Source organism: Rhinopithecus roxellana, chromosome 14 (genome assembly GCF_007565055.1).
Source record: "Rhinopithecus roxellana isolate Shanxi Qingling chromosome 14, ASM756505v1, whole genome shotgun sequence".
NCBI classification, from domain to species: domain Eukaryota; kingdom Metazoa; phylum Chordata; class Mammalia; order Primates; family Cercopithecidae; genus Rhinopithecus; species Rhinopithecus roxellana.
The window spans coordinates 57,877,654-57,890,247 of record NC_044562.1 but is presented as its reverse complement, the minus strand read 5'-3'; the positions used below and the strand labels follow the sequence as shown (position 1 = coordinate 57,890,247).

Genomic DNA, 12,594 nt, shown 5'->3' with positions numbered 1-12,594 from the left:
AGAGATGAAGAGCGGCTGGCCAGGCAGGAGGCAGGATGGGTTCCAGTAGAGGGAACAGCATGTGAAAGTCCCAAAGGTGGGACCTCAAAACCAAAGTAAGTTCCATGTGACCGTGACAAGCAGGGGTGACAAGAGCTGGGACTGGGGGCAGAGTGCGAAGACCCAGAGACCCCACAGGCTGGGCTACGGCACCTGGACACTGTCCTGAGGGCAGTGGGGCGCTTTCGGCAGGGGCACAGGGTGGTTGGCTGGGGGTCATCCTGGAAGGAGGACGGACTGGATGGGGAAGGCAGAAGCAGGGAACCCTGGGGCTGTTATGGGGGGCAGGTGTTCAGAGATATAGACATGAGGGGCTTAGATAAGGAGGCTGCATGTCTTCTAGAAGGGTCCAGGAGCTGGCAGGTGGAGGACGGGGCTCAGTGTGGACTGGACGGGGGAGGAGGGAAGGAGAAGAGTCCAGGGGTCTCCTGGGCTCCCAGAGTGCAGGGCACAGCATCCAGGCAGGCTCAGGGTCAGCTTTGGGCATTCTGACTTTGGGACGTCTGGGGAAAAGTCACCAGCAGGTGGACAGACAGTTCTGACCCTGGAAACTCCCCACAGGGAGCTGAAGGCCCCTCAGTCCCTGCAGCCTCCATCACTGCCTTCGCTGGGGACCCTGCATGGGCCGCTCAGGGTGACCTTGCAGGGGAGCACGGTGGGGTCCTCGCCCGTTAGAGAGGAATGAGCGGCTCAGAGAGGTTGAGGGACCCTGAGGGCCACACAGCCTGCACACTGCTGCCCCGCCTCCCCCGACCCAGGGTCCCCGCTTACCGAGGTGTGCGACCAGTAGGAGTAGTCAAAGCTGAAGCTTTTGGGCGTCTCCTTGGGCTGTTTGGGATTCACAATGGCTGCGGGAGGAACACAGGTGGTCAGCGCTGTGCTGAGAGGGACCCTGACTAGCGGGAGGGACACAGGTGGTCAGCGCTGTGCTGAGAGGGACCCTGACTAGCGGGAGGGACACAGGTGGTCAGCGCTGTGCTGAGAGGGACCCTGACTAGCGGGAGGGACACAGGTGGTCAGCGCTGTGCTGAGAGGGACCCTGACTAGCGGGAGGGACACAGGTGGTCAGCGCTGTGCTGAGAGGGACCCTGACTAGCGGGAGGGACACAGGTGGTCAGCGCTGTGCTGAGAGGGACCCTGACTAGCGGGAGGGACACAGGTGGTCAGCGCTGTGCTGAGAGGGACCCTGACTAGCGGGAGGGACACAGGTGGTCAGCGCTGTGCTGAGAGGGACCCTGACTAGCGGGAGGGACACAGGTGGTCAGCGCTGTGCTGAGAGGGACCCTGACTAGCGGGAGGGACACAGGTGGTCAGCGCTGTGCTGAGAGGGACCCTGACTAGCGGGAGGGACACAGGTGGTCAGCGCTGTGCTGAGAGGGACCCTGACTAGCGGGAGGGACACAGGTGGTCAGCGCTGTGCTGAGAGGGACCCTGACTAGCGGGAGGGACACAGGTGGTCAGCGTTGTGCTGAGAGGGACCCTGACTAGCTGGCATCTACAGTCCAAGGTTGGGAAGTCGTCCTGAGAGGCCTTGGGCCCCCAACAAGCCAGGCCCCCAAATTGGAGGGGACCTAGGACCCCACTCCCAGGCAGACGACCTGTCTCTGCCCCCTCTTTATGGTGGGCCCTGCCACATACAAACACCCGAGGGCACCACCCTATCAGCCTGCAAGGCTCTGCGTCCTTCTCCCACAAAGTCCAACTGGCTCCCCTCAAAGGCAGCCACCCAGGGAGGATCCTTCCCACCTGCAAGCCGCAGCCCCTCCATCTCTGGAGTTCACCCTGGGCTCACAGCCCCTGCCCTGCCCTGCCCCCTGCCTCGGCCCTTCCGCTCTGGCTCAGCATGCACGTGCCTGAGAAGTGCTGGAAGCTTGGATGTCCATCACGTTTGTGTCATGCCCGTGTGGTTCTTCTAGGCTTGCTACTCTGAACAGAGCTCTATGGGACTGTCTTCTGCCAGAGTCCGTCCTCCCTCTCCCTCCTCCACCCAACTTCAAGCCCAATCCCAGGCACCCTGGGTTGGCTTTAGAAAGTGCTCGCAGAATGTCTGTTCATCAAACCCAGAACAAATCCATGAACACGTGATGATGTCGCTGCCCACAGCCGGTGCCTGGGGGATTTCCCAGGAGCTGTCCCAATGTGAGTGTCCCAGGAGCTCCTCCCACCCACACAGCCTGCAGGTGTCTCAGGGATGCAGCACCAGCACCGCCACCTTCCATCCTTGCCCCAGTGTTTCCCTGGCCCTGGACAGATCTGGACCCTGCAGGCTGTGTGTCCTCAGTGGCCAGAAGGAAGGACAGGACCCGCTGCCCCCTGGAACACTGTCTGAGCCCAGAATCAGTGTTGACAGAGGCCCGGAGGCCTGAGGCAGTCCCCTCCCAGGTTCTCACCCCCAGGAGGAACACTAGCCAATCTTGGTCAGGGAGCCCCTGGAGACCATCACCATCACATCAGCAAACCTGAAGAATGAAGCCCTCATGGCACCATCCCATGCTTGCAGAAGAAGGCTGGAGATGAGGCTCTGTCTGCCCCGCATTGGTTTTTCTCAGCCAACGTGGGCTGGGGGCCAGCGGCACAGCCTCCAGGATGCCCGCACCCTCCATGCCAGCATGCATCCTGGGGACCTGCCACCAGGACCACGGAGAATAAAATACTCCAGTTATAAATTAAACTGTGTCCCCCCACCCAATTTCATATTTTGAAGTCTTCACCCTTAGTATCTCAGAATAGGATCACATTTGGAGATAAAGTTGCTGCAGATGTAATTAGTTAAGATGAGGTCCTACTCCATGAAGATGGGCCCTAATCTAGTGCTGCCATGTCCTTATAAAAGAGGAGATTTGGAGACAGATGTGCACAGGGAGGGTGCCATGAGAACACGAGGGCAGAGATCAGGGTGATGACAAGCTAGGAATGCCAGAAGCAGCCGGCAAGCCCCAGAAGCTGGAGGGCTTGGACAAGTGCCCCTCATGGCTCAGGAACAGCCACCCCTGCCACCACCTTGATCTCAGACCAGACTTCTGGCCTCCAGAATCACAAGACAGTACACTTCTGTTTGTGGTGCTTCCTTATGACAGCTCGGGGCACTGAGACACCCTCTGCCTGTCCACACTCTGCTGTTGCCCCAGGCTCGGTGGTTTTGCGGGCAGGCACCTGGGCTGTGTTCTCTGGCCAAGCGTCCTGCTGACAGCAGACATCACTGGCAGCCCTGTCCCCAGGGCAGATCCAACTTCAGGTCCCACCTGGACCCCCATCCCTGGCCTGAGGATTTCCAGGAAACACCCAGGCACCCTGGGCAGCCAGCAGGAGGGAGCCGGGGACTGACCATCACAGCCCTATCCTCGGAGGTGAGGGAGGCCACATCCGTGCTGTGTCCAGGAGTAGAGGCAGAGAGGAGGCCGAGCTGCCCTGACTTCAATGCCTTACAGGACCCAGGCAACGGCCAGGACCCAGGCAACAGCACCCGTGGTGCCACCTCCAGAACCCCAGCACGGATCAGCCAGCGCTGTGGAAACAATGGCAGTGCCTTCCTGAGCGCAGCCCGGCTGGGCCTCCCAGCTCTGACAGAGAGGCCTGGGACCCCTTGCTCAAGCCAGCAACAACACCCCGTCCACCTCATCCCCTCACCCCGCGGCACTTGGGCCCAGCTCCCCGCACAGGCCTGGCCCCCATCCCCACACCCCTTTCTGCTCCATCCACCCCTCGCCTCACCCCGCTGCACTTGGGCCTGGCTCCCCGCACAGGCCTGGCCCCCATCCCCACACCCCTTCCTGCTCCATCCACCCCCTCGCCTCACCCCGCTGCACCCAGGTCGGACTCCCCGCACAGGCTGGGACCCCATCCCCACACCCCTTCCTGCTCCATCCACCCCCTCGCCTCACCCCGCTGCACCCAGGTCGGACTCCCCGCACAGGCTGGGACCCCATCCCCACACCCCTTCCTGCCCCATCCACCCCCTCGTCTCACCCCGCTGCACCCAGGTCGGGCTCCCCGCACAGGCTGGGACCCCATCCCCACACCCCTTCCTGCCCCATCCACCCCCTCGCCTCACCCCGCTGCACCCAGGTCGGGCTCCCCGCACAGGCTGGGACCCCATCCCCACACCCCTTCCTGCCCCATCCACCCCCTCGCCTCACCCCGCTGCACCCAGGTCGGGCTCCCCGCACAGGCTGGGACCCCATCCCCACACCCCTTCCTGCCCCATCCACCCCCTCGCCTCACCCCGCTGCACCCAGGTCGGGCTCCCCGCACAGGCTGGGACCCCATCCCCACACCCCTTCCTGCCCCATCCACCCCCTCGCCTCACCCCGCTGCACCCAGGTCGGGCTCCCCGCACAGGCTGGGACCCCATCCCCACACCCCTTCCTGCCCCATCCACCCCCTTGCCTCACCCCGCTGCACCCAGGTCGGGCTCCCCGCACAGAATGGGACCCCATCCCCACACCCCCACTAGCCCTTGCTCCTTGTCCAGCCCTGGATGCCAACCTTGCTCAGATGAAGCCCTGGTGCCACACCCGACATGGGCCATGAGCTCCATGAGGTGGGGGCCCCCGGGACAGGGCACAGGTGGTACCCAAGGAATGCCAGGTAGGTGGGGGACGGAGGGCAGCATGGGTGAGTGGGCAGGAGTGGGGCCTAGTCACAGCTGTAAATGGCCCATAGGAGAATCCCTCAGGCCTGCTTGTCCTGGGCCCGTACCCCTCCCAGGCCTGTGTTGTGACCAGGACCCCCACCCCACCCTGGCCCTGTCTCCACCCGCATCCCAGGCCCCGTATTCTGGCTGGGACCCTCACCCTACCCTGTCCCCAACCCCGCCCCCAGGCCATGTATTATGTCCAGGACCCCCACCCCACCCTGGCCCTGACCCATCCCCTCCCAGGCCTGTGTTGTGGCTGGGACCCCCACCCCACCCTAGCCCTGCCACCCTTCCCACACCCTCTGCTGTGGCTAGGAACCATTCTCTGTCACTACAGATGGGCCCCAATTTCCAGAGAGAGGAGGTCCTCTCCCCAAGTCACACGACACACAGCCAGACTAGAAGGCAGGGTCCCCACAACACCTCCCAGCCCTGAGGTCCGCCAGGCCTGTGGAGACAGGCAGTCCCTCTTTCAGCAGCCTGCTTCTCACAGAGACCTCCCCAATTCTGCTGGAGAAAGAACTTTTTTTTTTTTTTTTTTTTTTTTTGCCAGGGTCTGGAATCTTTTCCTTGTGCAGGTTTGAGGAAGGAAGAGGGAGAAACAGGTCCTCCTGGGGCTTGCTGGGCTGGGCTCTTCAACCAGCCCCTTTAGGGCCCCCATCTCCTCCCGCCCTGGGCTCTGGCCAGGCCCCCAGAGCTGGGCCCCTCCGAGGCCGGCGAGGTGCCCAGTATCAGGCAGCCTTCCCAGGGCTCTGCATGGGCCTGCAAAGGGCTGGACGCTGAGACAACAGAGACAGCAGGGGGAGGGGTAGAGGGAGGAGTTCGGGGAGCTGGAGGAAGTGGGACAGGAAAGGAATGGAACACAGCCCTTTTCTCAGAGTCTCAGCGTCCCTGCGGCCTTGAGCACCAGGTGTGAGGGCTGAGCTGAGCTGGCTCTCCCTGACGGAGCCTGCTGTGGGCCGAGCGTGTCCCCAGATTCATATGCAATGCCCTGACCCCCAACCAGATGGCATTTGGAGATGGGGCCTTGTTTGGTGATGAAGGTGAGACAAAGCCACGAAGTCGGGGACATCATGGTGGGATGAGCGACTTTAAGAAGGGGAAGGGACCCGAGCTCCCTGGGCCAGGCAAGGACACAGCAGGAAGGCAGCGTCTGCAGGCTGGGAAGACAGCCCTCTCACAATCCAGACCTGCGGCGCCTTGATTGGACTTCCGCCTCCAGACCGCTGAGAAGGGAACATCTGCTGTTTAAGACGCCCACTCTGCAGCGCGCCCGGGCCTCGGAGTGGGGCCTCCACAGCAGGGGAGACATTTCTGTCGTTTGAAGCCGCTCAGTACATAACCCTTTGTAACAGCAGCTCCAGGGACCACGTGGTGCCACTGCTGCCTGTGTGGAGGGGCTTGTCCAGCTCCCCGACTGCTCAGGATTGGGGGAGCCCACAGTGGAAGCCGGGGACCTGGGGTCACGCCCACCCTGGGTCCAAGTCCCCACCTGTGGGCGAGGGCAGGGATGAGAGGCCACCCCCACCCTGGGCCTCCTCTGCATGGCCAGAAGAGTATAGAAATGATTGGGGATCTCAGGGAGTCCCCGGCACTACCCCTCTCTACCGCACAGGTGGGGAAACAGAGGCCTAAAGGTATGCCATCCAGCCAGTGTCACACAGTGAGTAAGTCATGAGTGCAGCCAGGCCCCTCACTCCAGGAACTCACTTCAGGGGCCGCACATGGCTGAGGGGCCACATCCCAAGCCAGCCTCCAGCATCTGCAGAATGGCTGGGCAGGCTCAGGGCCCTCATGTCCTCCGGTCCTCAGAGCAGAGAATGTGACGTGAGGAGACAGGAGGAGGACAGAAGCACTCACACTCAACTTCTGACCCCAGGCCAACCCACACCAGCTCGGCCAGGCCGGACCGAAGTGCACCTAACGGACAGCTAGGCCAGCTCACAAAACTGCTAGGTTTGGTGTGTTCAAATGAAGAGGATTATTTATGCAGGTGATGATTACAGGATGACAGTTAAATTTACTTTCAAATGCTTCGAATTTCTGCACCACAGCGGAGCTACAAGGCACGCTTTAGAGGGGGGGCCTCTCCTCGTGTTTTGAGATTCCAGGAATAGTCAGCAGCTACACCAGGCAGGCAGGGCAGGCTGGCCAGGTCACCTCCCCATGACATTCTCTGAGGGGCCTGGCACAACCCCCACCATCTTCCAAGGGAACTGGCACACCAGCCAGGGCAGCCACTCCCAGTTCTATTGATCTGAGCAGCAGCTGAGAAGTCACCAGGGACAGTGGCTCCTGTGAGTGCTTCTGGCAGGTGGGCATCCACCTGCACCCTCTCATGCCCTGTCTGCAGGTGTCCTCCTGGGCTTGTTCTGGGGCAGGTCAACCCTCTGGAACACCCTGGTCCCTCAACCACCATGAGAAAAGCCCATGACCACCTTCCTCCGGCAGGCTTCCCTGCACCAGGGCCAGGGGACATCCTTCTCTCCTGAGCTCCCTCAGCCCTTCACCCAGATTTCTGACATGGCTTCCAGCACTTTCTTCCAAAACCACCAGTGGTTTGCTTTCTCCAAAATGAAAAAAGTTTTCCTAGAGATTTTTCCTGATTATTCATTCTTCTGCCACTCTTTTCCCTCACCCCACCTCGCTGTCTCCCACGCACACGTACATCCAGTGCACACAGGACCTGCAGCAAGTGCCTATCTGCCCTCTACCTACATACAGCCTCACTCTTGGGCTCTGTGCTGACCTTTGCCCCCTTCCCCACAATATTGTGTGGCATTTTCCCAAGGCTGTAAGCACAAGGCTTTCAGGAGCACTCGAGTCCACTGCTGGGACAGACTTACCCTCTCAGCAGCTCCCAGCTAGCGGGCATTTGGGCAGTTGTCCCGGGCTTGGTAAAATAGCACCAGGGTGAACGTTTCAAATGCACACCTTTGAACACTTGCTGGATAATCTTTGTTGCGTTTCATGGAAGCAGCCTGGTGAGGTCGGCATCACACGTCTGATATATATCACCAAGCCGCCCCCAGCAAGCGGCCTGGGTGCCTGTCCCTGCCACACTCACAACCTGCCTTTTACAAGTGGGCCGACCTGGGGCCCTGGCTGTCTTGGTGTGTTGTTGGCTACAGTGGGCAGGACACTGATCTCATGTGTTGTCTTGGCTCTGTGGCCCTTCATTTTCCCGAGGATGAAGGTGACGATGCCTGAAACATTCCAGGTGTCCTGGAGGAAACACCCTGGCGGGCTCTCCACCCCCGTTCTGAGTCCATGGCCCTTCCCTCCTCCTTGGTTTCAGAACTTTGCTGCAACTCCACAGACGTCTGATTTAGTTTGGTGATCCCCGGAAGATCAGCACCTCGGAAGAGGTTGGTGTCTTGCATATGTTCACCTTTGAGAAGGGGAGTTTCCTTCAGGATCTAGCAGTTGCCCAAAGAAAAGTGTAGGGGCTCCTGCATTCCCCTCCTGACCTCCTGGGCCTGCCTGGACTTCTGCTCGGAGCAGAGGCTGCTGGCATACAGGTGAAATCCCAGAACTCCAATGTCTTCACATCAGGACAGGATCCAAGCATCTGAAGCAAGGCATCTCGCTTCAGGTTTCAACCTCGCTGGCCTCGCTGGCCAAAGGAAACATGGCTGCCCACAGATACAGCTCTGGCCTCTGGCTCCTAAGCCCTGGGGAAAAGCTTTGGTTCAGCCTTTGTTCTCCGGGCCAGAGGACAGGGTGGCATGAAGCAGGTAAAAACCACTGGGGCATGAGGTCTCAGGTCCAAGCCTGCACTGCTGTCTCTGAACCACCAGCTCTGTGGGGTCTGGGCCAGTGCAGCCTCAGCCAGACAACCTTTCACCAGGTAGGCAGCGCTGCCAGTGTCGAGGTCTTGGCAATGCTGGCTCACCTCCAGGCTGCACCCTCCCATTTCTGGATCCTATGAGGGGAAATGCAAAATGGGGCGGCCGCCCACCCAGTGCACCTGGAGGCAGGGCCAGGGAGCAGATCGGAGGCTGCAAGGGGGCCCCTCGCCCACCCTGGCCATCACTTCTGTGACACCCATCCCAACCCGCCCAACTGCCTAACCCTGTCATTTAGGGTCTGGCCTGAGGCTGGGCCATTCCCAAGGTTCAGGGGCAGGAGGATCCCATCTCTGAGACTTTGTTCTTCCATCCACTCTGCTTCCGGTGATCTTCAGCTGCTCGATGGGTCTGATTCTTGTCACTGTGCCAACCACGGAGCTCCCCATGACCCACATGCAAGACTGAGGTGGCAACTGTGCTGCTGTCACCCAGTGGAGGATGGAAGGGGATTCACAGGGCCCTCCCTGATGTCCTGGGTCACCTTACAAAGATACAACAGAGCCTGTTGGGGTGTGACACAGGCACCCTCTGCCCACCCAGGGCCACAGTGCTCACCAGAGGTCATGGTTCCCACCTGGAGTCGAAGTTCACACCCAGAGCCATGGTTCGCACCTGAGGTCACATTTTGCACCCAGAGTCACAGCTCTGCACAGCCCGAGGCTTCCCACTTAAAGACAAGCGTCCTGCCACCTGAGCAATTTCTCCAACCACAAAAGGCCAGGGCTGCAGCCAGCTAACGCAGAGAGCATTGTTGGAGAAGCACTCGCCTTCCTGGGCAGGACAACCCGGAGGTGCGTTGCGTTGTTCAAGGGCCCCAGCAAGGCCAGGCCTCCGGCCACGGAGGTTACCCACTTACAAATGCACCTTTGTCAGCTCCCCCCAACTCCCCACTCTCCCACCATGTGTCCTGGGACCACCTCCCAAATAAACTCTTGGCGCTCAAATCCTCATCTCTGGGTTTGCTTCCAGGGACCAAGCAGACAAAACAATTCATCATAATGAACAGTCAGGATGCAATCCTGAAGTGCACTGGGGTCCCATAGCCGCAGCAGCCCCCATACCCTGGAGTTTAGCAGGGTCTCCCCAGCCTGCCCACTGCACCATGATTAGCCACAGAGCTCCACAGGCTTCTGGAAGGATCACCCTTAGGCCAGACAGAGGGTCCAAGCAGAGCCCTCACTTCCACAGGACCTGACAGAGCCCAGAATACTCCCAGTGACACCGGAATCTCCAGTCCCTGAGCAGGCCTCGGAGACCAAACCTAGGGAGGAAGCTTCCTTGGGACCTGAGTGTCCTCCCCTTGGGGCACCCCCCTCCCCACCTGGTAGATAATAGATGACAGCATGTTGGACAGGTGCACAGCACCTGTGAATGGGGAGGCTGTCGTTGTCCACATCCTGAAGACCAGGTGGCTGTTCATGTCACCACTCGGTGCAGCTGACACTACTTGATCCTGTGACAGCAGCAGCAATTGCAACTGCACCAGAGGCCCCAGCACAAACTGCCCCGCTGAGCCCAGCCAGCCACAGAAAGGAGAGATGACAATTGGTTCTTGCTCCAAGATGCTGATATGGTTTGGACATGTGGGGAAACATATGGGTATCCTTATAAGAAAGCCAAACCCAGGGATGGGTGTCCCTATAAAAAAAGCCACTTGAAAGCAGAGACACAGACACACAGAGGAGAAGGCCACGTGATGACGAAAGCAGAGACTAGAGCGACGCTGCTGCAAGCCAAGGTGGCTGGCAACCACCAGATCCCAGAGAAGGCAGGAAAGGTCCTCCCTAGGAGCTCAGAGAGAGTGAGGTCCTGCTGGCACCTTGACTTTGGACTTCTGGCCTTCACAGCTGTGAGCACAAATCTCTACTCTTATAAACCCACTACCATTGGTGGCGGTTTGTCACAGCAGCCCCAGGACACCTACACACCACATAGACAAGGAGGTGGACACTGCTCTTGGGGCCAGGTTAACCGCGGAGCCTGGCCCGTAGGCACAGGACCACGGCCCCCAGCAACCCGTGGTCGACATCGATGCCGTGCAGGCCGATACTCACTGGTGGTGCTTCCAGACATCTGAATGATGCACTTGGAGTCGCGGCTCATTTCCCGGGAATTGAAGGGGCGGACCCGCACCGCCACCTTCACCGAAGCCCCGGCCATCGCTGTGGCCTTCGTGGGTCACTCCTTGCAGTAATGGGAGCCCCAGGGTGGGGGGAAACACCTTGGAAAAAAGGGAAACATGAATTAGAAACAATATCCGAAGAGGCAGGACAGGCACTCTGGCTGCAGCTGAAGCCACAGGTCTTCCCCACTCCACTCCAAAGCCCCCACGTGACATATGCACGGGGTGGAATCCACAAGGAGAGGGGGCAGCACAGATAATTCTAGAAAGCAGGAGCCCAGCGGGACCAGTGGAAGCCGACTTCACAAGCCTGGGGAAGCTGGAACCCAACGAAAGAAACAGAGCGACCTGGGTGTGAACGTGAAGGTGGCCTTCACACCCATGGCAAATTCCCCAAGAAGGGTCTTCCCCTGCAGACGCGGGCCCTGGTGGGCTCCATGACAGGTCCGTGCAGGCCCCAAGAGCCAGTGCTGGCTTCAGATCAGCATGTCAAGGGTGCTTTAAAACAGAACAGTGTTCCAGAATGCCCCATCACACCCTCCGCACCAAGCACCAGCTGATAGCCACGTCAGCAGTAGCATGGTCTCTGAATTAGCAAGAAAGAGAACTTTACTCAGAAATGAAAAGAACAGGACAGACAACCTCAAGCAATGGAACAAAAACCAACATTTTCAGCCCAATTTCCTGCTGGTAATTCACGCAGAAGGAGGCGAGGAACACTCCCGAGCCCCACTGAGGAGGAGCAGCCCGCAAGTCATGGGAAATTCAGTACAAGCCAGGGCTGGGGGACCAGCCTCGGCCTTGCCTTTACCCCAGTGGTGTGACTCAGCTTCCTGGGCCTCAGTTTACCATCTGTGAAATGACAGCGTGGTGGTCAGGAACTCCAAAATGATTTGGCCTCTCGGGTGCTGGGACTCTGAGGAAGGCTGATGAAAACTGCCCACAAAACAGTGACGAAGCAGCCACTGCAAAAGGTCTTTCCAGGCTGACCAGTCAGATGCTGCTGCTTCCCCCGTGGGACTTGGGGCCTGAAGGATGGGGCTCCTGGGCACAGGGACAGGGACAGGCTCAGGACAGAGCTATTGGTTACAGGAATGGCCAGAGCTCCGCGAAACAGAATTAATGCAACCACCTGACATGAGAGGTTTTCGCCAATTGGTATCTAAACGCTCTAGGGTGCCCGCTCAGTGGTGAGTCCCACATCACCAGAGGCATCCAAGTAGAGCAAAGGCTAGGTGGCCTCCTTGAAACCCTTCCACACTGACATTCCATGAAAAGGCGACCCTCTGCCTGGTCATCCCCATCCGTAAGTGCCACCCTTCGGGGAATGTGGCCAAACGCCCCCGTCTCACACTGCCCCAGCCTCACGGCTGTGAAGAAGGGACAAACCCTCTGGGCTGCCCTGAAAGCTCCAGGATCAAGAGCAGGAGGGGTCTGTCTGCAGAAGGAAAGGGGGCACAGCGAGCCTGGGACCAAGGCAGATGCTGAACTCCTAGATTCCACCCAGGCCACTCCCCAGGATCCCCAGAACTCCTCTGCAGAACAGGCTGGATGTGGGGCAGGGCTGTCCCTCAGGCAAACAGCTCTTCAGAGGCTACAGCGGGGAAGGAAGTGCCAGAGCAGCCTATGACTAAGTGGGGACAAGTTCCTGATGTGGCTGGACTCATGCCGGCTATACCACAGCCCCTCAGAGCCACAAGGTGCAGCTGCGTCTACACTCCAGAGTGCTTCTGCCAACTCTCTCTTCTCCTCACAGCCAGGAGTGGCCGCCAGCGTGGACGGAGGGATGACCTCTGAGAATCTGTGTTTCCTTGTGTTGAAATCCCTGCACTTTTAAAGCTGGAAGAAGTCTTAGGACATTCCAGCCGGGATGGAGAGAGGAACAGGCAAACTCACGAGTCTCTGGCTAGAGCACAAATCCCACAAGGTTTCCAGGGAGCCACTTT

The 12,594-nt window shown here is 59.5% G+C and overlaps 1 protein-coding gene across 5 annotated transcripts in view; it reads right to left on the bottom strand.

The window, feature by feature from the left end:
• Positions 1-12,594, bottom strand: part of KIF1A (kinesin family member 1A) — a 113,008-nt gene that overhangs the window by 78,210 nt on the left and 22,204 nt on the right. For all 5 annotated transcript variants that reach the window (XM_010377021.2, XM_030916630.1, XM_030916627.1 and 2 more), the window contains exons 2-3: positions 10,581-10,747; positions 811-887 (exon numbers count right to left, since the gene is read on the bottom strand). In XM_010377021.2, the coding sequence (XP_010375323.1) occupies positions 811-887; positions 10,581-10,686 (183 nt within the window). In that variant the 5' untranslated portion in view covers positions 10,687-10,747. The remainder of the gene's footprint in view (positions 1-810; positions 888-10,580; positions 10,748-12,594) is intronic.